Source organism: Bombyx mandarina, chromosome 25 (assembly GCF_030267445.1).
Source record: "Bombyx mandarina strain Sakado chromosome 25, ASM3026744v2".
NCBI lineage: Eukaryota > Metazoa > Arthropoda > Insecta > Lepidoptera > Bombycidae > Bombyx > Bombyx mandarina.
The window spans coordinates 7515716-7543313 of record NC_143231.1 but is presented as its reverse complement, the minus strand read 5'-3'; the positions used below and the strand labels follow the sequence as shown (position 1 = coordinate 7543313).

General features: G+C 34.9%; 1 protein-coding gene across 5 annotated transcripts; it reads left to right on the top strand.

Annotated features, from left to right (window-relative positions):
* The first annotated feature begins 998 nt into the window (after positions 1–998).
* On the top strand, positions 999–24293 carry LOC114249328 (uncharacterized). 5 transcript variants are annotated; one of them, XM_089738656.1, is made up of 13 exons: positions 1000–1167; positions 1427–1543; positions 1740–2269; positions 2354–2464; positions 2771–2989; positions 4071–4237; positions 4449–4564; positions 10700–10946; positions 13730–13895; positions 14647–14757; positions 15270–15365; positions 16034–16176; positions 17112–24293. In XM_089738656.1, the coding sequence occupies exons 2-13, from the start codon at positions 1512–1514 to the stop codon at positions 17151–17153; spliced, it is 1980 nt and encodes a 659-aa protein (XP_089594782.1). In that variant the 5' UTR covers positions 1000–1167; positions 1427–1511; the 3' UTR covers positions 17154–24293. The 5 variants fall into 5 exon arrangements, with proteins under 5 accessions (XP_089594779.1, XP_089594781.1, XP_089594782.1 ...); XM_089738653.1 differs by having other exon boundaries at positions 999–1017; positions 1740–2464; XM_089738652.1 differs by having other exon boundaries at positions 1740–2464.
* Positions 24294–27598: the final 3305 nt, after the last annotated feature.

Genomic DNA, 27598 nt, shown 5'->3' with positions numbered 1-27598 from the left:
TTAAGGAGAACACAATCATCTGTTTTTTAAACATTTTATAATAATTCTAATATTCGAAATCTGTAATCATGTGTCAAGTGTTGCCTGCCATTATATTTATATTCAAACTCCAACAAAAATAGTGCAAATATAACTAAACTTCAACAAAAAACCTAACAAGAACAGTTAAAAAATTTAAAATTCAACGTATAGGTAGACGAAAACTCGTATAATGCGTGTTGCGACAAAGATGCTAACTGTACTGACGCGACAGGGCGATCGCGGGAAGGTGAGCGGGGATGCGGGGGGACCGCTGCATTCCAGCGAGGTGCAAACTTAGCTTGGTCGAGTTGTACTTATTAACTCCATGGACGTAACTTATTTTATTTAAAAAGAAGATAAAATCATTCAAATAGAAAATATATTTATATTAAAGGATGAAATCGATATGTATGAAATGTATTATATTATTGAATAGAATTAAAAGAAGTAAAATTAGATGACACTGTGTGCGTGTTGGATCAGAGAAATTAATTTTTTTCTTGTCAGCATTGTGCAAACTATCTCAATAAAAAAAACAAGAGACGTTTATGTTTTGGATCTGAAATACCTTTATCCATTTTATATGTAGTTCAAAGCCAGGAAGAGCACGAGGTAACTTGTTGTAAGAAGCTATTTGTTAAAAGAGATAAAACAACCGGTGATAATATTATTGATGAGATCAATTTTTGACATTTAATTTTGTTTCTTACTTTTGCGGCTTAGGACAATTTGACTTAAAATAAAGAATTACAATAGCGGTTAATAAGCCATCCTTTTTACACGCTTAACCTGAAAAAACAGAATTTACAAAGTAAAAGAATTCATCACTTTTAATAACCGCATTAAAAGTCCCAGAGATTTCCGTAACTCTGACTTTTTGACTGACCTCGAATTCGATTGGGCACATGCTTCCGATTATATACAGCCACTTCAGAATAGCAAAAACAGTAACAATTTTGTTCATCTGTGGATCTTGGCTGCCATTTGCTGCGTTATGTCAGTTGTTCGTTTCTAACAATTTTGTTTTATTTAATAATTGTATGCTCATAACCTAATAAAATTGCTAATTAAAACACTTTTAACATTTAATAATATACTGAAATAATTCCAGGAACAAAACTAACTATAATATAATCGTTTAATCATGTGAGGATCGTTTATCATCATATTCCAGAAACAATGTTTATAACTGTTTCAGATTGGACAACAATAAAACAAATAATTTACATTTAATTACTTCATCACACTTTACACTGCATTTTGTGAAAACTATTAAAATATTTAAATAACTAATTTGACATGTGTCAGTAACAGTTAAACTGCAAGGAGAAACTTGAAACAGAGATTTTCATAATAAAAAGAGTCAAAAAACATAGTTTATTAAGTAATCAATTTGTTATTCCAGTATGAAGAGATGGGACCAAACTAATTTGCAAGCGATTTGTAAAACAATTTTTTGTTTGGAAGTTTAAATCTAAAATGAGCACAGTATGTCTTATTTGAGTGCTTCAGAAAATGTTGGGTAAGTTTTGGGTGTAACAAAAACCTTTTATAACTCAAGATACCTAATTAATGTAGATAATTAATCATTAAACCATAATTATAATGAAATTGCATACTAATTGATAAAATTGGCAAACTATCTTAACACTTCTATATCATTCTTTATATTTTTATTAAATATCATTCGTAATAGGCATAATGTGTCCTGGCTTCAGTTTTAGTGGTATTCCACAAAACATATCAGATGCAAGCTGTGCTACACAATATAAAATGGCTGTTGAAGGTGTATCGGGATGTGGCGATGTCAACATGTTTATACATGACAATTCCGGTGATGAACAAACTTACATAACTCCATTTAATGACAATTTCTTTACTAAATTCAAAATAGATCCAAACGAGTTATACACGTTTCATGATACTGATGTTGTCGCTGGTGAGATCACCGTTAGTCATACAGAAGATGCATATATGCTGGATCATGATAAAATCAAGTTAGAGAATCCGAGTAAAGATTTAGAGGTACCAGTAAAATATACAAATGGTGATATTAAAAAGGAAAAAGAAGAAATTGTCACAAACGGACATTACACACACATCTCCAAGCAGACTGCTACAGATATTAAGACTACAAATACCAAAGCATTGAAAACTAAACAGGTTAAAGAGCCAATACGTAGAGAGTCGACAACTTCAATTAATCAAGGAAGTGGCCCCTGTCAGATTGAAAATGCAACATCTACAAGTAATAAAAACAGTATTAATAATGTTAATGTAAATGATAATACCATCTTGTTGTCAAAAACGTCTAGCAACGAAACTTTTTTAGATGTCTTCAAAAGAGAACAAGGATTGGTTGATAATAAAGTAGTCATTAATAGGGAATCTGTTGCTTCTGTCATTAAAGTACCTACAACACCACCCAAAAAAGTATCTGCAGGTTAGTGCTTCATTATAAATTAATATGATATTGCTAAAAATGAAAAGGATTCCCATTTGGAATTTTATGATAAATGGGCAGATAGGCACCTGGTATAAATTGTTAAAGTAATGACTGCCGCCGTCTTTGTTGAAATATAAAGTCGTAGTCTCAAATGTATTTTAAAACTGCTTGCCTTCCAACAAAATTGGAATGCATTACCTTATAGCAGAAATAGGTAGGATGGTGGTACCAATCTGTAAGAGACTTTAAGTAACTTAACACTTACAAAGACATAAAAAATTACATGATTCAATTTTTAAATAGGAAAGACACATCAATCAAAACAGCGTAAAGGCAGAGGACCAGCTGTTCATGAAGCTTTGCAACGGATATCTAACCAAAACCGTGCTTTGCCTGTACCTTGTGGTACATGGCATGCTCCAGGAGAAATATTGTTTAGCTGTGGACCACTGGACAGCAAACGTCCTGGGTTCAGGCAGGTTGACACGAGCAGTAGTGATGATGATAATATTCCTGATTATGGTAATACATGAAAAGTGTAATATAAATGAAAACATTTTTAGTCAAATAAAAGATACAATAAGTAAGGAGTAGTAAAATAAGTACAAATAAACAAACTATAAACTAAAATTGTGAATATATTTAATTTATTTTTTTGCATTGCCATATTTTTAGAAAGCTTGTATGCAAAAATATTCTAAAAAATAAATTAACTTATTCATGTTACAAACTTTGAAATCTAAATTGGTTACGTAAATTTCAAATTTTCTTTGTGAAAAGTGGTGACTAATTGAATTTTTTTTGCAATATTAAATTAGTTGGAACATAGCTTAAAATATGCTTGCTTACATAGTATCAGAACTTAAATATCATTGAAATATAAAATAATATTATTCAAATAATATCAAATTTTAACCACATTCAAATCAATCTAACTACATAAGTAAGAGTAAACCATCCACATTCACCTGTACACAGCAGGTATTCTGTGAAGTTTAAAATTATTATGATAAATTTGTATCCATATGTGCATACATAATGTTTATCATGCAAGTTCAAGGTCATTTGACATCAGAAGTATAACAAATATTCTGCAGATTATTATGACATAGCTGAAGGTCAGTTTATTCGGAAGTTCATTATCAATGACTTTGAGGTCATTGACTTGAAACATTTACATCAAAATTTTAGGTGAAGTTGATTATTTTATAGATTATTTTTTATCTGAATTAGCTAATGGCAATTGTAGGCGAGATAAAAAAGAGAGTTAATTTAAAAAAAAAAACCCTTTGGGGTCTTGTTTATTCAAGCGATTTTTTTTGTTTTGTGGTTTAGTTACTTGTGTTTCATGTTGTGTATCATCATAATAATAATGCTGAGTTTGTTCATTAATATTATAATATTTTTTCACATACATGAGCTATTACAAAATATATTTTATTGTAAACTAACTGTAAATGAATTCTGTAGTAAAATATTTTTATTTAAATTGTTAGTAAGATATTTTCTGAGTGTGCAAATATAAAAATAGGACAATTTATACAATGCAATTGAGTTTCAATGTAAATAACTATTTATTAATGGAAAATCACTTATATTTCAGAATCAGGCGGAGGTCCGGTCTGCGTTGAAGAAACAGCAGCAGAAAGTCGAAGTGCAAGGCTGGCGCTGCGTCGGGCTGCTTTACGGAGGCACGTTGTGAGAGCACATACAGGACTAAAACTAGCCAGAGACTACAGAGAGGATAGAGCACTAGCAACATTAATCAAAGTAATTCTGTAATTGAAATGTTCACATAGAAGTAAGAGTATATTTTTGAAACTTTAAAACGTTACATCCCTATTTAGTGTTGAGTATCAAAGAAATAGTTTTTTTTTTAATTCTAAACATAAATATATCTTGAGATGTTTTTTTTTTTTATTTGCTAAAAAAATATACATCTAACATTACAAAAATACAATGATAGTAATAACCTTTACAGAAACAGCTGAACAAGCAAGGTCCTTCATATCACTTACCAACTCAAACAGTTAACCACCTGCTGGCCATGCGAGGTATGCCTGCAGTTCTAACATCGAATGAACGAAGACGGCTAAGGTGTGTATATTGAACATTTCTTTATTTATGCAGTCCCTATCTTAACTATTGATTATGATTCACTTTGAGAGTATGCATATTTCTCCCGCAAATCGGTTATGCGGCCAGATTCGAAGAGTTTTATAAATTGAAAAGGGGACGGATCCACAGATCATTTGTCTCGTATTAAAATCTGTAATGAATTCTCCACTCTTACACGTCCTTACGGATCCATCAGATCCAATAACCGTTGCATTAGATGCCTTTAGCTCTAGCACTAGGAGCAAGCTCAGGGACTCCGCTAACCGTACTCATCGAACTCGACAAAGAATTCGGCGTACAACCTAAGCTAACCATCAGCCCGCTAACTTTCTCGCTGGATCTTCTCAGTGGGTCGCGATTCCAAACCGGTAGTAGATTCTGTGAAGCACTACTCTGGCTAGGGCTAGTATTAGGAGCCCGTGAGCTCACCTACCCGTCTGGGCGTAGCTGGAATAGCCCCTTAAGCTACCAGCGAATAGGAAGGGGGAAAAAAGTAAATTGATTTACAGCTTTATATTCATATTCTAGTCAATGAGTCATGTCAGTTCTCCACTACGGTGCTTATGACATGTCCGGGGACACGAAATTTCTAGACTAGAAACCATGCTTAGCTCAGCAGGCCGTGGCGGACACCCTGTGACCGCCAATAAGTTGGGTTCAGGGTGGCGCAACAGACATTTCACACCTCGGAAAATAATGACTAGTCATTGTTTCCGTATATCGCCAATTATTTTTGAGATACTTTTTGACAATATTTGCGAAAAAACACTTATATAATTTTTGAACGATTCTTGATATATTGATGCGGCCCAAGGGGAAAGTATGCCGTGGACACATCATGGTCCGTCATAGTTTTCAACGTGTTAACGGTAAGCTTGTTCTTACCGGTTGGCATGTTTGACGTTGATGAGAATCAGTCATCTACTCTAATTCTCGTGATACAAGATACAACAGCGAATCCATTTGTCTATGGTCCCTGAGGGTAGTGCTAGAAAAATTCTAGAGTGACCCTGAATACTAAGAACATAAGAAGCAATTGTTCGTTTCAAACGTTCATCTAAAAATACAGTAATTAAAATCCGCTTCCGTCAGGAGCTAATTGAGAATGTAATTAATGTATGTCATTAGTCTAGCCAATGAGATATAATACAGTGTATTCGTAAGAAAAACTAGTTTGTCTTGGTTTATTTTATGTGTAGCATATTAGATGAGTTTAAAACGTAATCAAAATTCTGGAGTTTCATTACAATCTGCTAGTTAATTTATTTCATTATAAATAAATAGCTCCCCGACAGACATTATCCATGTTATTATTTCTTAAAAAATATAATAATTTTTTACTGGTGGTAGGACCTCTTGTGAGTCCGCGCGGATAGGTACCACCACCGCCCTGCCTATTTCTGCCGTGAAGCAGTAATGCGTTTCGGTTTGAAGGGTGGGGCAGCCGTTGTAACTATACTGAGACCCTTAGAACTTATATCTCAAGGTGGGTGGCGCATTTACGTTGTAGATGTCTATGGGCTCCAGTAACCACTTAACACCAGGTGGGCTGTGAGCTCGTCTATTCTATCCAAGCAATAAAAATAAAAATAAAAAATGATATCCGTATTAATACGAATCAAAAAATAATGACAAATCGTTCCAGCTGTTCCCAAATAATTACCAATGAACAGTGCTTAAATTTTATTCATATTTAATAAAATCCTCACACTTTACAACCATCAGCTCTGATATTGAGATTCAGTTGAAATTTACGTTTGATGCTCAGAAAATGATACAGAAATATTTGTATTTAAATATTCATTCCTTCATTTATTACGTACTTACCGTTCTCCGTTTGTTGAACCCTCACGCTGTGCTTGGACCAATTATTGCATGTGAAGTTTTATTCATTATTGCAACAATAATATTATATCTTCATTTATTATCGTGTTGTTATGTTTTCAATATATGATATTATACGTTTCACGATAGTATCGCAGCTACGTTGAAAGAAAATATTTTCGTTTCATTGAAATCAGTCAAAATATTTATTTGTACACGACAAGGACGGGTCCAGCTTTGGCGCCAAGAGGGGGCCACATAGTCGTGGTCAAGTCAAGAACTTCTAATTTAATTTTGATAACAATAGATACACGTAAAAAGTAGGTATTTTATGGCCCCTATGACCCCCCCCCCCATCTGCCGTTGGTACATGATAATATAGTAAATGTATTAAAATACGATTTTATTTAGTTATTTTTCGATGCTTATACACGTATAAGCAAAGCCTCCTGTTGGTGCCGAAAAAAAACTGAATTCTAAACTGTAATCAAGACAAGAAACGTTGTGTGTACATTCCTTGAAAAATTGATACGCGCGGTGTCATCGTAAGTGTCAATGAACTTGCACAGCCGTCGCGGTGACTGGAACTTGAACGTTGGATTTTAAAAACAGGATATTTATAATTGCGCATGACATATGTATTAATATAAATGACACAGTACAATTTTTCGTTAGGTATAAATCGAATTAAAGAGAACATTTCTCGAAAAAAAAAACACGAGTGGCGGTAGTGGTAACATAATACATTAATTAAAACATATTTTTAATAATACGTACACGATCACACTTGAATGACAAGACAAACAAATATATATATATTTACGCATATTAGCGCATGTTTTGTTTGCGGACTGAGGGGCTAGACCGGAAAAAGTAATAATGAAAAACGACCCCAAAAAGCGACAGTTTGCAGTGATTTTTGGGGCACTTTCCTGATGTCTAATGGGTTAAGGGGCACTTTCCGATCACCTAGACAAGTGAAACTTTTTTCTATCGATTCAACTGGTCGTCAATTTTGAATATATTCAAAGAAATTTTATAAATTTATATTAAATAGCGACCCGCCCTCGCTTCGCTTCGGAAACATTAAAACACACATGAAACCAAAAAAAAAAAAAAAATGTTCATCAGGGACAATGTCGGCATCTAATGGAAAAAGAATTTTTCAAATCGGTCCAGTAGTTTCGGAGCCTATTCGAAACAAACAAAAAAATCTTTCCTCTTTATAATATTAGTATAGATATAGATAATAAAATAAGACAGTGATGTACCTATTTTCACGAAAATTCCAGAAATCCATGATTCAAGCAATACCAACTTTATTCGCATTTATTCAAATTTTATGATTGGTTTTTATTATATACTGACTTTTTATTTATTATTTGATTACTACTTAATATACACATAAAAAAATGGAAAATGGAGCTCCATTCCAACAGGGTGGTCATATGACACCTCTTTCTTTTTTTAACCTGGTTATATTTAGTCAAAGTAATGAGACCACTGTACTGGTATCGTTTTTTTTACCTATTCGCTGGTAGCTTAAGAGGTTATTCCAGTTATGCGCGGACGGGTAGGTGAGCTCACGTACTAAATCTGAGAGAATTTGCTAACGCAAAGAAGCGTTTCACAGAATCTACCTCCGAATCGGAATCGCGACCCACTGAGAAGATCCGGCGAGGAACTCGGTGGGCTTAATTTTACCATTTAATGATATGGTCGGGAACAATGTAAGCCCGCACGAATAAGTACCACCGTCTTGCCTGTTTCTGCAGTGAAGCAGTCCCGCGTTCCGATTTGATCAGCCGTTATACAATACAATTGAGATATCGTTCATATGCTCGAAGTGGCTGGCGGCAATTGCAATTCTTTTTCGCGGAAGTATGGCAGTCATACTAGTTGTTCGTATACCGCACTTTATCGGATACTTGTAAGGCTTTTCATTGTTTAAATGTGTAAAAGAGCTCACAGTTCCATCTGTTGTGATGTGGTTACTAGACCCTAAGGACCTGAAGACATGAACGCCTCCGAACCCATCCGGCGAGAAACTCGGTATACTTTGTCTACGGATTGATCCTCTCGTCGAACTCGTCGATCACGACCAAGAGTGAGAGACGGTGGCCGGTGTTTGAGGGGCCTAAAAGCACGTATTGCAAGCAATACTGAAGACTGGGGACTGACAAGAATGCTTTTCAGCCAAGCATGTCGCGGCTTTGCTTTTCGTCGTTGCCTGGGTCGTATAAAAGTCATCGTTCTTGATTCGTGTCCTAATTTTCAAGTTCATCGGACGTTTTTAAATTAGTGAAAGCTACGTTACGTTGATTATTTCCTTTACGTATATTGATAAATACAGGTCAAGACAATAAGAGCATCCACCACCATCAAACCACACAACGAATTATCGTGAATATAACTACCTCGAGGATTATTTAGGAATTTATTTAGAATCTCGCCTAACCTTTTAGTTTTCTGACATATTAACACATAAATATTTTCAATTATATATGATTATGGCCTTGACGACCTTGTATGTATCTGTGCCTATACAAAGAATTGACAATATCAAAATGTCAATGAAATTTAGTGTTAATGTCATTTGAATACGTAGATACAAAAGTGCATTGAGAATCTTTCCTTTAGTGTTCTCAATTAATTCATTCTGTAAAACATCACCAATAAAACAATTGTTTTGTTTTATTAATTTCGATATTGTGTTGATAAACATTGGGAGCATAGTAGGATTATCCCGCCATATCTCCAAAACACAGTTGTCAAGCGCTTGCTAGATAGAATACAACCTATCTTCAAAATATCAAATTTGCCTATAGTGTCCACGTAAATTAATAGCTGCAATACGAACATATAGACATTTTTGTATAATACTAAATAAAAAACTAACCTAACTTATCATCGTTCCACTCGCCAACGCAGCAGGATTTTTATTCATCGCCTAGAAGCGCTGTTCATCCAGTGGTTCCATGATCATTTTACCACGTAACATCCGGCTCTGGAATTAACCATCTGGATGGGTGTTAAACGCGTTGAAGATGTCCAACGCCACCTCCAAAGTCCCCCGTCCCTGGTGACGACTGTGTTAGAGAGGGCATGCACGCTCATGATTGCGTCGATGGTAGAACGGTCCCTCTTTGAAGCCGTACTGCCCCTGGACAGATCGAGACCCGCACAGATGCTAGCAGTGACGACTCGCTCCAGTAACTTTTCCCCCTCGTCCAGCAAAACAATGGAGCGTAAGCCTGTGCTCCATTCCTCAGTAGGATGAGTCTGCCCGTCCTCCACTGCGCCGGAAACCGTCCCAACTGGAAGCAGGCATTTATGCAATAAAAAAATCATTTATCCGGTTATGACGAACTTTTGTATGGTTGCTGTTTTGAGTATTCCGGGGAAGGTTTAGTCTTATAGGGTATTTTAAGTACAAATATGTAGCGCGCGAGTAATTTAAAAAAATAAATATTTTATCGAACAACTTTCTATGGTCACAGCGGAACGTAACCAAGCTTCACTAGTTTAATATAAACAAAATATTCAATCAGTACAAGTGCTCTTTCACATATACTAAACACGCAATGAAACAACGGGCAAAGGTTAAATGGAACTGCGAAAAACGATAAGAAATCGTCAATAAAATACATTTTGAAAAGGATTATTTCGAATGTAAATTAACCATTACGACCAGTAATACCTATATAATAATTATTAATAGACAGTTTTGTTTACGTTGATATTTTTATAGTTATTGCACTTGAAGGAAAAATCTTTGTCTCATTTACGTAAATCTGAGTTCGTTACGTGTCATTTAGATACTCGACGAGTGCGGGCGAATACGTACGGACACGAGTAATGGCTTAATTGTGTTTCTTCATTCGGCACTCGTTATGAATCATCGCACACAGTGTCTTTTTTATGACGAATGTAAGGATTATTCGTATTTACTCGTTACATCAGTTGGTTGGTGATCATGGTGCTGGCGATTCACCATTTGCGAAAAATCGGACGAATGAATTTTTCGAAAAAATAATAATATTCTAATGCGTTTTCATAACCTATACTGAGACTTTAGAGCTCATATCTCAAGGTGAATGATGCATTTGCGTTGTAGATGTCTATGGACTCCAGTAAGCACTTAACACCAGGTAGACTGTGAGCTCGTCCACCCACCTAAGCAATAAAAAAAAGAAAAGATTTACAAGGTCGTTGACATTGTAATTATAATTGACCCATAACTGTCATACTGACGGCATTTTTTTGAATTAAATAAAGAATAAATTACAGAGAAAGCGGTTGGTCTGGTGGCGAGAGTGGTTCATGGGATGCCACGAAAGCTAAGTGCCTCGAAGAAAAATGCGAGGCGGAACCCTTGCCGTGCGGACGTTATTGTCTAGCGCACGTTACTTTGGCAGCGGAACAGCGCTTGTACGCGGCTTGTGCTGCGGTGTTCGCTGGAGGGGCCCGCTGCAGGCATCCGCTGCTTCCGCTGCACGAACACACGCCACTCTGCGCCGAACACGCCTGGAAACGGGTAAGCGTGAACTGGTTATTTTCGAAATCAAACGATTTAATGAGGTTTAAACTTTTTAAGGTCTAAAGACACATACGTACCCAATACAGGATTTAGGGTGCAAGAGAATGAGATAGATAACTTTTCAAAGTTTCTCTTCTGCGACATATCTATTTGACACTTTATTTTTGAAGTGATTCTTGTGGGAGGGTAAACCGCTGCGTCATGTAACGCGTTACGGCGCCAGTCTGTCTTCTCTCGCGCATACGACAGCCTTACTGAGTACGTACATATGTAACTGTTAATTATGTATTTGTATATTTCTAAATATATTTAAATCTAGGAACCGATAATCTATGTACACAAACTTCTAATGTACATATTCACGAATTGTAACTAAAAATAAAATAAATTTTGATAATCAATAACAGATTTTATTAATAAATAACCTTCCCTTGCATTATCAAACTAATATACATAAAATACAAGTAATAACCTAATCTTTTCTCAAATTAAACAATTTCAATATGAAATAGTCCAACTTAGTTAGATTCGTTTAAGTTATCACTTCTGTCGGGCGTCCAAAGAACCACACGTTTTTTTTTTTTTTTTATATTCAGCTTTTTTGCAATTAGTGGGTAAATCATATTACGGTCCATCTTAGTACTCACCGGCTACTTGAGCCTGTGATCAACCTTAAGACCGCTACAGACCTTGATTTTACTGATACATTTAAATTTATTCATACTAGTGGTCCCTCAGTAGTCGATATTCGACTTTATTTAATTGATATTATGTTATTAATATATTAAAGTATTAATATAAAATTATTATGGTTTTATTGTCAAAGATTACTTCTAATCACAAATTTCGCCATAACTACACTATAGACAAATAATATTAAAGCCAAACAATATTAATCTATTCTCAATTTGACCACACACTCAACAATAAACAAAAGAATGCGTGTGTGTCAGACATGGTAGTGTGTGTAATGTTGTATTTTATTGATTTATTGTATTTTTTATGCGTATTTAAAAAAAACTATTAACACTCTGCACTCCTTCTCTATATTGTCTATAAGTGTGGGAAATTTCATACTGCTCCGTCCGCGCAATTTTCGTAAAAATGGGTACAAATTTTTGGTTCACGTATCTATAACTCTAGTCAGGTCATAAGTATTGTCACACAGTAAAAATTTTTCTTTTAGAATGCTGGCCACAAAAAAGTTTATTGAATTCGAATTTCGAATTGTTCATGAAAATTAAAATGTATACTTTTAGAATTTTACTCATTTTTAAATATGGAGTGGACGCTTAAAGAAGACCGTGTTGCAGTTATTGCGTTGCATCGTTGCGGTTACGCGCCGATTCAAATTTTTAACATACTGAAAAATTTGAATATAACCAAAAGATTCGTTTATGGTACCATCAAACGATACAATGAAGACTCTAGTGTAGATGACAGGTCAAGAAGTGGTCGCCCTCGGTCTGTTAGGACTCCAGCAGTGATAAGAGCTGTGAAGGCGCGAATTCAAAGAAATCCCAAACGTAAGCAGAAACTGTTGGCCCTTCAGATGGGGTTAAGCAGAACCACGGTGAAAAGGGTGTTAAATGAAGACTTAGGGCTTCGGGCATATCGAAGAAAAACAGGACATCGTTTGAATGCTCGTCTAATGGACCTGAGACTGAAGAGATGCCGCGCTTTGTTGAAGCGGTACGCGGGAAAAAAATATCGGGAAATTCTTTTTTTGGATGAAAAAATTTTTACCGTAGAAGAGAGCTACAACAAACAAAATGATAAGGTGTACGCACACAGTAGTGAAGAAGCGAGCAACCGTATTCCGCGTGTCCAACGACTTCATTTTCCATCCTCGCTCATGGTATGGTTGGGAGTTTCTTATTGGGGCTTAACAGAGGTACATTTTTGTGAGAAAGGTGTAAAAACGAATGCAGTTGTGTATCAAAGTACAGTCCTGACGAACCTTGTGGAACCTGTTTCTCATACCATGTTCAATAACAGGCACTGGGTATTCCAACAAGATTCGGCGCCAGCTCATACAGCGAAGAGCACACAAGACTGGCTGGCGGCGCGTGAAATCGACTTCATCCGGCACGAAGACTGGCCCTCCTCCAGTCCAGATTTGAATCCGTTAGATTAAAAGATATGGCAACACTTGGAGGAAAAGGCGTGCTCAAATCCTCATCCCAATTTGGAGTCACTCAAGACATCCTTGATTAAGTCAGCCGCCGATATTGACATGGACCTCGTTCGTGCTGCGATAGACGACTGGCCGCGCAGATTGAAGGCCTGTATTCAAAATCACGGAGGTCATTTTGAATAAACTTTAGTGTCATAAGAATCTATGTTTTGTTAAGTTCATTTTGGTATATGGATGGTTACATAATGAATAAACTTGTTTCAATTATTTTACATTAAACATGTGACAGAATTTATGACCTGACTAGGTATATATAAAAATGAATTGCTGTTCGTTAGTCTCGCTAAAACTCGAGAACGACTGGACCGATTTGGCTAATTTTGGTCTTAAATTATTTGTGGAAGTCCTGAAAAGGTTTAAAAGGTAGATAAATGTGAAAATGCTCGGAATTCAATAAAAATATTTTTTTTGTTTTACCTTTGATGTGTTCCCTGTCGGATAGATTCCTTTTGTTTGTTTTAAGTTTATTTTATACAAAAGCTCAGGTCTTTTATTTATCGATTGAGGCACTACGAAGTCTGCCGGGTCAGCTAGTGAGTAATATATATATATAGATTTTGATTCTCATTTCCGTCACTCGCAGGATAACTACGATAAGTTATGTCGCGATACAAGACCGAAGAAGGTTGTGCGCGGTCGAGTGCTGCCGATGACGTCACGGACTCCGAGACGAGTGAAGCGCCGTCGTCGCGTGCCCCTCAAGAACAAACCCCCCGCACCACCGCCCTCAGCCGAACATTCTCTCTCAGGTATAAAGCAATTTCGCGTTTTCATTAAACTACTATCTTTTTCTTCTTTTTTGAGTATGGCAACTGACTTCTTGTCATTGTTGCCAGTGTCAAATTTATAAAAAAGTATTAATATATATTTGAGTTTAAGTTTTATTTGAGACTGTAATTAATTGGGGGTGAAATTGAACGAAACGAGATGGGATTAAATAATGACTCAGAAAAATAGTGGTGACACGTCAATAAATTTTTTGGAAAATCCCGTGAAGCCACGTCCAACGACTTTGTTTCATTTTCTAAGTTTGTGCACTTTCACCGATGCCAAACAAATAATTAAATCGCCGTGACGCTTAAAGCTAAAGAAATATTAAGTTTACAAAATAAAACAACTCGCACAACTTCGCTCCTCGCGTTTCTGCCAATAAGTTTATTATTATTTATTTTCATAGCGTAAGTATCCTGAAGAGCGCATAGATGTTTTTTTTTTCTATTTGTTAGTTCCTGTCAATAGGCAAAGAGATCATGCCCATAAAGCCAAGTTGAAACCAATAGATACTAATACAAAATTCTCTAGCTTGTAATTTAAGGCATCGTAATCTCGGTTATACTGGAGTAACGCCAATCCTATACTTCATATCAAAACGCCTCATGTTATTGCGGCAGAGATGGACAGGAACCTATCAGTAACTGATAACGAGTTTGACACTTCATTTTCAGCGTTAGTCCCTAATGGAATGGTCTTTAATAATAATCCTAATGAAACTTATTTCAGAAATCAACGTTTATTCTAACTCATCAAATTACGATAGCTCCGAAGACACCACTATGGGCGCGCTGAGCGAGAATGAGTACATCGCTACAGCGAACAATTCAAATGAACTAGGTAAATGTGAAAGACACTCAGTCCCACTTTTAGTAACGTTTAAATAATATTTATCTGTTCACGATACTATTCTTTCCCACAGCGTAACACCCAAACTTAGTTATTCGTACATAAGTTAATATAATATCAAGAAACATTTGTACAAAAAAGAACATTAAAATTATAATGACCGGTTAGCATACCATACGATTTGGGAATAAATTCCTCGCATCAGGATATTCAATTATGATAATTACTTGAACATTGACAAAATTAAATTTGCATCCCATCGGAATACATTTTGGTACTGATCGAGTCGAATAAGATTATTTTTCGTTTTGTTTAAATATGGGTTTACAATAATTATTTAAAGTTCATCACTTAATTTACAAAATTAAATTAATCTTCTATGCCAATTCAATAATACTGGCAAGTTTTATAAGTTTTGATCAATTCGTATGTAAGTTCCAACTTAATTTTTTTTAAATTAAAATCAATGATTACATTGTTGTATATAATTCATTACATTACAGAAGTCGAAGTCGGCACGGTACCGTCTGACGTGTTGTTAGATCCAGCGGTGCTAAGTCAGATCCCTGACGAAGCATTCACGGAGTTTTTTAATCAAGGTATTTATTTACATACATGAAAATTTCAATTACATCTTCTTATTTGACTCCACCTTATCCCACTAGGTGGGGTCGGCACAGCGAACTTTTCTATTCTATTCTCTTCTATCAGCCGTCATCTCAACACTCACTTCTCTCTCTTCTTGGATCGACCTCTTCCCCCTTTACCTTGCACTACCATTTCCATACATCTCCTAGTCACATGCATCTCCTCTCTACGCATCACATCCCGGGCCACGCTAACCGTCCGCTCTTTAATTTGTCAATCACTGGGGCGGGCTACTTTCACGTATAAAATGTCAATTATTTAAAATGAAAAAAAAAAAACACTGCTTCTTTTACCATTATATTCTCTTTGTCTCTTCTAAAATAGTGATAATAGTTGAAGATACGACTCAAAGTTCGACTGCTGTAGATATATTAACGTAGTCCGTCAGAGAAAAAGACGTGGAAATTTCACGAGTCATATAAAAGCAGTTAAACTTCAAACTGTACGCCTGTGCTTATAACACAAGAGAATAAGTAATGTATGAATGAATAGAAAAGAGTAGAAGTGAATGAAGAATGTCATAGAAGGCGTAATTACGGAATTTATGAAATTGTCTTGGGAACTTTTTAGCGCGTTATCATTTATTTGAAGTTAAAAATATAATTTCCTATTTTTTTAGCGGAAGGGTCGTCGTCGTTCGCGGAAAGTTCGGAGCTAGCAGCGGCGCTGGAAGCTGTACTCGACGAAAGAGTATTAGACGAGAGAGCGTTAGATTCAATCACCGACTGTGTTTTCACGCCCCAAGCAGAAACGAAGGACAAAGTAAGTTACTCATATTAATAATAAAGAAATGCGACTTAGTCTCTTAGTGTTTACAGTCTCAATTGGGGTCATTTTACTATTGCGCAAGTTTCTATAAGCTAAATCAACAATTTTGCACACACTTAATTCGAAACAATCATGAGGTCATGCGTGTTAAAATTATGACGTCACAAATAAAGCAAAAATCGCAATATACAAACGTGTTAACATGATCTATTTGTTATGATCTCAACCATCGCTTACTCGTTGATAGTTTAATAGTTATTAATGAATCAAATCTGACGGTATTTTGTAGCAAAAAAAAAACTGAGTCGATTTTACGCAAAGAAATAAAAACTAAGGCTGGGATCAAATGGCTTGAGCACATCTATGCCCATGTCGTTGCAACATATATTTCCTTCCTTGAGCACAATTTATGCTGCATGGCTATAATATGGTAACATGGTGATTTGCGTCCAGACTCAATCCCGTGACATTAGTGCACAGAATATATTTCAGATTTAAAAATATGCAGTATTCTGTTTTCGAGATAGAAAGAAAGAATGGAAAGAAATTAGGAAGATTTCTTTTAATTACTTTGCTTATCTCGTCTGATAAAATTTAATTACATTATGTAGCGCATTACAATGTCAATGATTTATCGGTAAAAGATAATACAATAAAACGAAAAAATTAATAAATCATAACATATTTATTTTCATTGCCAAAAATTCTAAGAGGAACGCGTCTTATTTAATGTATTTTCTTGTATGATAAATTTGATTGGATTTTCTAAATTATAGATAGCGAATACGAAACAGGTCATAAAATCGTGCATATCGAGCGTATCCCAGCTAAAACACGGATATAGTGAAACAGGATATGGCAGGATGAAAAAAAAATTGTTTGTTGTAGTCTGATGTCAGTCAACATTCTATAGGAGGTTTCCTTTCCAGATACAAGTACCTTCTTCGATGCCGTCGAGCGCACCGTCATAACATAATAATTTTCTTTTAAGTTATCTTATTAAATGACTCATGTACTCTTAACATTTAGGAACAAATTCGTATAACATAGGACTACGTTGAGTTGAAATTGTCGAAAAATATTTTTCTTCGTGCTTTAATTTTTTTTATGTAATTTGTACGTAAGTAGAGATTGTGTAACGGTTTGGTGTGTGTTCGAACTAAACGTCTAACATCACAGAAACAAAATATCGACAGCTGTGTTGGCCATTTTTGTTGTATTTTCTGTATAATCGTTTTTCCATTACAATTTTTGAAGCCAAGCAAAAATGTGCTCTGAGTTATATGTATATGTGCTTGACGCGTTGCATAAGGAAAATAACTAATATCGGTACACACATATTTTAGTTGAAAGTAAAAGTGCGTATGCTTACTCTATTCGTTTTGTTAGACGTACGTTCATTAAAATGATGTTTGGGTGTTAAAAAGTAGGTAATGTAGGTTGAACAAAAATATATATATGCATATAAATACTTATTTATTTTTTAAATATAATACTTCATTCGAAAAAGCAATAATAACACGCTTAATATGTGTATATTAAATAAATAAAAATACATCAGTACTATATTATATGTTATACTGTGATGAATATTTGCACCGATTTTTTTAAATATTTTAAACTTTCTGCCCTATTGTTGTATCGATTAGAAATTATTGAATATGATGATGGCTTTAATTCTAATCATTTTTGAACGGGTAATATACTTTTATCGATATAATTCAGATGACATCGCTAACTAATCTACAAAAAAAACAGGTGTTAAGATAATCTACTATCTATCTAACTAATATATTTTTCTGCTCAAAATAGTGCAAGCGATCATCATGTCCAATATATTGAAATATCGATAATATATACATACATACATTAGATACTCATATCGATAAATTGCAAATGATACTTTCAGAAATATATTCTAATGAATGCTCGATAAATACGATAAAATAAATGTTGCATTTTGAATTCTTTACATGTTTTTCATATACATATGTATGATTGTTAAAAATCACTTGTATAACTCAGAAACACCAATAAAATATGTAATAGTATTAAGTACATATTTTCAATCGACCAAGTTCCATAGATAAGCAATAAATAGTATAGACATCAGCCAAATATAGCTATTCTTTTTATTAAGTGAAGTTTTTGGGTTTTCTTCAATTGAATGAATTAATTGAAGCTGTATAATAATTCATTTCAAAACTTGGAACTTGTACTAAAATGAATGAATGAATGTAGTTGCCTAATGCCTCATATTTGTTCTTTAAAGCGTCAATTCTAAATTATCGATAAAAATATATATATCGGAAACTAGTTTCGGATCAGCGAAAATCCAAAAACTTCACGAATGTTTACAAAAACGTTGTTAACGAACATTAGTATAATGTAAACTAGAGGAATTGTTGAATACTATATATTATTTATAGTTGAGCATCGCGAGTCACCTAATAATGAATGGATCCATACGAGACGAGAAAATGAACGCGTGTTTTATTTGTGTACTTTTGGTAATGTATGTACGAATGATTTTAGAAGTATCCTTGGGTGTATGCAACTGTTTCATCAGTTTTCGTCTGCAGGGTATGGTCTTCCCCGTTTGTGCCACCTGACTCGTTGTGTAGCTGTTTTAAAAATACGCTATAATAATAAATCAATGATGCTTTTCATGATGTGTTGGTAGTATCTGTGGTAAGGAAATTCTTGAAGCAGATTTCGGAAATTCTTGTGTGTGTTCTATTTATGAGTCGAAATGATGACATACGACATATAGGAGGCCATCAGCGCAAAAGTGGCCTAACCCACAATGTTTTTTATATTCAAGCTTATTATATGACGTATATTGGAATTTATTTAAAATATAATAAATTTTGATGCAAATCCGGCCTATCCATAGTTTCACCCATAGATAACAGATAGCTTTGTAAACATAATTTTGCGCGTATTGTTTTTTTTTGCCTACTCAAATTCAAATTCATGAAAATTCAAACCTAATTGCCTTCATACTAACTATGGTAAGCTTAGGCCACTTTGACGCTGACGGCCTCATATATTCTCGCGTCTAAAATATCGTTCGATAAGTTTAGTTAATATTAAGAAGGGGATAATTAAATTATAAAAACTGTTAAAACTACGAAAATGTATCTTTTAGATTCAGTGAGTCTGTCGCGTCGCGTCTACTTTGATTCTCCTAATTTATGGCAACGTCAACATTAAACAGTTGCAACACTGAAATATTTAATGGGGTTGCGGGATTTTTACAAACGTTTTCTAAAGTCGTAAAAAAAAAACACTCACTTCCAATACTTTCGTAGGGAGCAGTCATCAAGGTTAATGTAACGTATATAATTCTTTTACGTATTAAATAATTTGTATTTACCATAAAACGAACAGAGTACCAAATAAATGATAATATTTTTGTATGTTCCTAAATAATAAGAAATTTGAATGTGATTTGATTTGTGGTTGCGATTTAAAAGAAAAAAAGTATTGAATTGGTATTTTTTAAATTTAATTTATGTACTAATAACATTTTTGTTTGGAAAAAAAAAAACTCGTCATATTAACAATTTTATTATAATTTCTAGTTTTGTAATTAAAGTTCCCAACTCTACACTGGAGTATCCGTGACCGATTGAATGCCGTATCTTATTCATCACCTTTTCACAAAATCATATCGAAGGGTGAAAGAATATTTTGTTTAAGCGAATATTTTGCAGCTTTACATAAGAGCTTAAAGGGTTTAAAATTTGGAAGAAAAATCATTTCAAAAAAAAAAAAACTTCTGCAGGTATTTGAATGGGGTAAACATAATTGAAGTTCAAATAAATGACATCGAACTGTTGACGCTAATACGAAATAAAACGGACCTTTAATTAATGTAACTATACTGAGACCTATGAGCTTCTATCTGAGGGTGGGTGGGGCATTTGTGTTGTGGATGTCTATGGGCCCCAGTAACCACTTGGCGTCGGGTGGGCTGTGAGCTCGTCTACCCATTTAAGCAATAAAAAAAAAATTACAAAGATATATATTGCGTATTAAGCGAAATGTCGCTTAAACCTGATAGCGTTTCACCCCTCGATATACATTTTTAATGGAATTCAACTGTACGTATGACGATGATTTCTAGAAGATTTCTTCTTTTTTGTGCTGAAATATTTAGAACAATGTCACTTTGCCCGATTGTGAAAAGTGTGAAACGTTTTTTTTAAATGTAAGCGGATTTATAAGTAAACAAACTGTGTAACTAAAGTGTCTAAATTAATAATTTTTAGTCTGGGGTCTGTATTACAATCGTCAATTCGAATATTCTAAAAGTAGTTATTAACTTAACGATGTCCTCAAAGAAGCTGAAGTTCGCATCAATGTTTTAGCCACAACATTTTTCGTTCCAATTTATTTGCTAAGCGTGTTCGGTTCTTTGAATGACAGTAAATATATTAACAGTGAATATAACTGAAATGGGTGCTCGCCATTTTTTGTAGTTGTTGTTAAAAAAAGTCTAATCGGTAAAGTTTTAAAATAATTCTATTAAAATAGGACCAGCACTGCTTGAATTCTGTTACAAACAAAAATATTTTAAAAACACACTTTTTTTGTACAAATATGTTTATTAGCTAAATACGTAGTCTACAACCTTTTTCTCATCCTTTCGAGCCTTTTTCTCCCTTTTTATTCGTTATGCTGACAGATTTTTTTTTCTAGCATCAATCGAAGTGGTAGATTTGATGTTGCCAATTTTTTTATTCATAACAGAACTTTCTGTCTTCTCTGAAACATTTCAATAAAAAACAAAAGAGAGATGCAGTACGAAATAATTATCTAAATTTTCAGGTGATTTTATTTTTCGAAAATAAGTTCATAAAGAGATTGTCTGAACAGGAATAGATATGAATCGTCGCATGTTAACTCGTTGAGTCTACCAACAAGTCCCCAATCATCAGGTATCCCATGCTTGATGTTGGGGAACCGAAAAGTGCTTAGAGGTTTATAGTTAGCAGATAGCATAACGTGAATGACGTGATCACTGTCCACTTATGCAGATTCTGGTTTAAATTGGCACAAAGCTCACTTCAAAGGCTTCTTGCAGAATTTATTTAATTATTTTTTTTGCGTGATTGATGTTATGTTACTTCTATTACTACACGATGTTACTTCTTCAACCTCGAAGTGCACCTGCTAATTCCGGGACTCCGGGATTTACAAATCAACATAGTCGCATCACTACATACGAGTACACATCGTCTTTTCTGTTAGAAGGCGACGACTTCTTGTTATTTTAGCCGTGCAATTTTATTTATGTTAAAGTATTGTGTATGTTATTAAAGTTTCTGTTTTGGAAACAGTTGTCTCACACCTAGTGTATTGCTGAAGATTCCCTAATGTTTCCCCGTAGAGCTTTCCGAGTTTCTCGAGACCTCTGTGAACTTTGAACCACCCGGTTAAAGAAAAAATTCGCCTTCGTCCCATTCGTTAAGCGCCATTTTTATTTAATACCTATAGATTTTGTAGTACTGTGTTTATTTTGTTTTGTCACTGCTAACCAATGTTGCAAGTTTGGAACACTATAAGTATAATAGTAGAAAAATTTCATTTACGAAATAGTCAGACGTAAAAAAAGTTTGATTGGCGATTGTAACGCAGACCCTTTTGGGGATTCAGATTCGACAAAGGCTATCATATATGGGCGATTTTTCTGTCGCGAGAAAACGCCCTAGAAACCATCGTATGTTACTTAATAAGTCTTTCAGTGTGTACCAGTCTAAGCTAGGTGACGATAATTTTCCGCGGTTGCATCATTTAAGAGTTCCGGTGGTGGTGAGAACAGGATAGAGGAAAATGGAAATTCGCGTTTATGAATTCAAATTTCGTGACAAGAAAATCGCCCGTACAGTATACAGGTACACACACTTATAAGTTAGTGCACATGGTCGCTGTCATAATTGATATATACCGTGACTACGTAAACACAATTAAAAGCGCTTTTACGATTCAATCTCGCGTCACGAAAACCTTAAAGTATTCGAAAAGTCGGAAATGAGGTAATGACAAAAAAAAAGTAAAAGTCGTTTTAATATTGTCTACGATCTGTGTACGCGTAATTACGCGGGAAAAGGCTTCGTCGCATTTAATTCGAATGAACACATAATGCCCTCAAAGAAGATTTTAACCGGAGTTTCCATTTTATAAGGTACTGTGTGTTAAATTAATATAACTAGATGATGACCGGTTTTTTTTTTTTGATAACGCCATCTTGTTGTGTCTTTAAAGCGGTTAGTTGCCCTCAATTAAGAAAAATAGTATTATTATTCGCCAATAGATGTCGGGAAGAGTTGATTATTGAAAACACGAATAAAACAACATTTTCTGAAAATAAATCGTAGCTAGATCGATTTATCGCCCCCGAAATCCCCTGTATACTAAATTTTATGAAAATCGTTGGAGCCGTTTCCGAGATTCAGATTATATATATATATATATATATATATATATATATATATATATATTAATATACAAGAATTGCTCGTTTAAAGGTATGAGATATTTGAGGTGTAATTTTAACTAAATCGTTCCTTTTATCACATTTAGATTCTAATAACTAAATTTTACGCCAGTGTGCGTGTGTAGGGTATTTTTGATTTTTAAGTGTCTATCTGTATCCGGATAGTGACATCGTTCGATTCATTATTTGCCGATTGAGTACATAATTGAAGACATAAATGGATGAAGGGATTAATTAAATTTTTAAGATTTTTGAGTTTTAATATTGAATGAAGCTGTTCAATGTGCCTATAAACCATATTAGACCTTAAAACTCCGAGATTGAAGGTTATTTTTAGAAATTGCATTTGCCCTTTTTTTTCAAATTTAACAAATTGTATCATATCCCCTTCATCCACTCATGTCCTCAATTGTAATTTCTTTATGTTTAAAAAAAAGAAAATTTAGAAGATTTAAAAAAATTGATTTTGCGGAAATGTTTTCAATAATTCACTTGTACACGTTTAGTTTTTATTGAATAACGGATACGCTTATTCTTAATGGAAGCGGTACCTGTACTTTTTTTTTTTGTAATATTTTATACAAACAACAATAGTTTTAATCGTCTTGTATTTTAGTGTTATAATATTTAACAAACAAACAAAAAAATAATAATGTATCTTTTACATTTAGAAACAATGCGAATTGACTGCTCTTAGATTAACTTAATTTAAGTAAGCACTTGATATTTTTAAAGTTTTTACTTGGTAGTTTGATGATTGAGCGTTTCGAAATATAGCCTAACATGTGATAAGTACGTTGATAGGATTAATTTTAAGGTTTAATTAATTACATTATACATTTATTATTACGCGTTGAGTTTCACTCTCAACCGAATAGGTTTTGATGTTTTGCATATTTGAGTGCATTAGCGAAAAATTTATTAGGGAATCAGAAACAAAAAAAAAAAAATGCTGCGTCACCATACAACGTGTTCGCCTTAAATCCACAAAGTCAAAGTTTTAATATTAGTTTAATGTCATATATAATTCTGTGAACGGAAACGAAATCTACTGAACTGCCTGTCTCAAAATCGGTAAAAGCGTCTTGTTTGTTCGCTCAAATAATAATTAATCTTCCGAACGGTTTTTTTAGGAAATTATAATTCTCTCTTCTTTTTTTTAAATAATTATTAAACGCCGTAGTGTTCATGTATTTGTCTGTAAGGACTTTGGAAGTCTTAAGAAATTGTTAAAATGCGTGATTGTGAAACGTGTTAGAATGGTTATAGTAGAATTGGTGTTTTAGTACCTTCTAATACGCGAATTGTGGTGATGATAATTGTAATTAAAAAAAATTTATCGTACCGATTCACAATTATCGGTTTACCGTTTTTTTCAAATTGAAACGTGCGACTGAATGATTTTATCAAAAGGTAGTCGTTAATTATTGAGCATTTAATTTCGTATCGTTCAGTGAAATCGGTGAACTGATATTTGCGATCGTGACTATTCGATGAATAAGTGAAACCGCTACCTCTTTAAATGCCTGAAATTGTTCACAGTTTATTGTCCATTGCGTGTAACGAGATGATGCTAAAAAAAAGTGAAATAAATATGAAACTTTGACTCGTGTGTTGTTTTTATTTTAATTATTTAAGTAAAACAATAAATAATTATATTACACTAGCTGACCCGGCAGACTTCGTAGTGCTTCAATCGATAAATAAAAGACCTAAACTTTTGTATAAAATAAACTTAAAAAAAAACACAAAGGAATCCGTCCGGAAAATTGTTATTTTTATTAAATTTCAAGCATTTTCATATTTATCAACCTTTTAAACCTTCTCTGGACTTCCACAAATAATTCAAGACCAAAATTAGCCAAATCGGTCCAGCCGTTCTCGAGTTTTAGCGAGACTAACAGCAATTCATTTTTATACCTAGTCAGGTCATAAATTCTGTCACATGTTTAATGTAAAATAATTGAAACAAGTTTATTCATTATGTAACCATCCATATACCAAAATGAACTTAACAAAACATAGATTCTTATGACACTAAAGTTTATTCAAAATTACCTCCGTGATTTTAAATACAGGCCTTCAATCTGCGCGGCCAGTCGTGTATCGCAGCACGAACGAGGTCCATGTCAATATCGGCGACTGCCTTAATCAAGGATGTTTTGAGTGACTCCAAATTGGGATGAGGCTTTGAGCATGCCTTTTCCTCCAAGTGTTGCCATATCTTGTAATCTAACGGATTCAAATCTGGACTGGAGGAGGGCCAGTCTTCGTGCCGGATGAAGTCGATTTCACGCGCCGCCAGCCAGTCTTGTATGCTCTTCGCTCTATGAGCTGGCGCCGAATCTTGTTGGAATACCCAGTGCCTGTTATTGAACATGGTATGAGAAACAGGTTCCACAAGGTTCGTCAGGACTGTATTTTGATACACAAATGCATTCGTTTTTACACCTTTCTCATAAAAATGTACCTCTGTTACGCCCCAATAAGAAACTTCCAACCATACCATGAGCGAGGATAGAAAATGACCTCGTTGGACACGCGGAATACGGTTGCTCGCTTCTCCACTACTGTGTGCGTACACCTTATCATTTTGTTTGTTGTAGCTCTCTTCTACGATAAAAAAATTTTCATCCGAAAAAAGAATTTCCCGAAATTTTTTCCCGCGTATCGCTTCAACAAAGCGCGGCATCTCTTCAGTCTCAGGTCCATTAGACGAGCATTCAAACGATGTCCTGTTTTTCTTCGATATACCCGAAGCTCTAAGTCTTCATTTAACACCCTTTTCACCGTGGTTCTGCTTAACCCCATCTGAAGGGCCAACAGTTTCTGCTTACGTTTGGGATTTCTTTGAATTCGCGCCTTCACAGCTTTTATCACTGCTGGAGTCCTAACAGACCGAGGGCGACCACTTCTTGACCTGTCATCTACACTAGAGTCTTCATTGTATCGTTTGATGGTACGATAAACGAATCTTTTTGGTTATATTCAAATTTTACAGTATGTTAAAAATTTGAATTGGCGCGTAACCGCAACGATGCAACGCAATAACTGCAACACGGTCTTCTTTAAGCGTCCACTCCATATTTAAAAATGAGTAAAATTCTAAAAGTATACATTTTTATTTTCATGAACAATTCGAAATTCGAATTCAATAAACTTTTTTGTGGCCAGCATTCTAAAAGAAAAGTTTTTACTGTGTGACAATACTTATGACCTGACTAGTTATAATATAAAGATTAAAGATTTATAAAGGAGGGTAATAGACATCTTCCATGACAGTGAAAAAAATCAATACAACACACTTAAATAAGTAAGGCGCGAACACATCTTCCATTCAACGTCCCTAAATAGTGCGTTAAGATTTTAAGGGTGGAATAGACGCTATTTAATACATAATAGAGATTTTGACCACATGTCTCAAGGTAGGTAGAGGCATTCGTATTGTGATTTCTTCGGAATTCGGTAACAAAGAATGGACCGAGATTTCTTTTACCTATCTATGTAAGCAGTAATGCGTTTCGGGTTGAAGAGTGGGGCAGCCGTTGTAGTCATACTGAGACCTTAGAACTTATATCTCAAGGTGGGTGGTGCATTTACGTTGTAGATGTCTATGGGCTCCAGAAACCACTTAGCACCAGGTGGGCTGTGAGCTCGTTCACCCATCTAAGTAATAAAAAAAAGATGACATGAAAATACAGATATTTTCATTCAATCGTGTAACTAATATAGATCTATTATTTGTTGAAATATAAACGAAACTACGTTTAAAATTCATCATTCCTTCATTTCGGTGTAAAATTTAGAAACTACTTAGAGTACGGAGTGTAATTGCCTTCTCGTTTCCACTGAAATTGAGATATAGATCGTAATAAAGCTCTTACAATTACGTAATGGATGGTAAGTACTTTAGGAAACTTTCATCAAAAGCTCATATCAAGTTGACAGCTTACAAGCAGGAGGGCTGCAGGCTTCTACCGTTAACGATATTAGCGTGTAGCTATATAGCGTAGGCATGTTGGCAATCAGTTTTTTTTTCTACCTATTCTAGTGACATCGATGGGTCATGCTAGATTCACAGAACGAATAGGTGAGCTCACGGGGCTCTAACCTGGTGACGTTGCTCACACTAACCCTAGCAAGAGCAGATCATCGCAGAATCTACCACCGGATCGCAACCGCGACCCAGTGAGAAGATCCAGCGAGAAACTCAGTGGGCTGTGTCTGTTGACTAATTTACTCGCCAAACCCTTCATCACAAGCGACTGGTTCGACGACAACGATGACCGGTGTTTGAGGTACCTTAAAGCACCGTTAGTGGATCGGCAGGCGACCCGTTGAGGCATTGCACCGTGTCGACTATAATTGTGTGTTTACTGTCCATTAATGGCTGGCAGTTTCGTTATCTGTGTGATAATATCTCGAGCGTCTTGACCTAAAGAAAAATAAAATACATGCGATGGTCACACGCGGTGGAAGTTGACACCTTCAGTTCTATCTTATGCTCGTAGAACACCACACCCTAAATGTCAGTGCTCAGCTTGAAACGTACGGTTGAAGTTACACCTGCATTGTTTAATAAACCTGAACCCATGACTGCCTCACGGCAGAACTAAGCAGGGTGGTAGTAACCAACCGTGTGGCCTCACAAGATGCTCTGTCACCAGTAAGGAGACTGGGAAATAATTAGCAAAATGCAGTGTGCTTCATTATTTATGAATTAACAAAATCAATTAGCTCGATTGGAACCGCGAAGCACATGTCGCATTAGCTACGTTGCGTGCAAGAACATTACTAAAATTATATTTTGATCAGTTTCTAATGGTGTCATGTTCGGAATTACCGGCTTTATCATGTGTCTTCGTTTTCAGAAATGATCTAACTAAATCTTGTAAACTATTCTGAATTGGG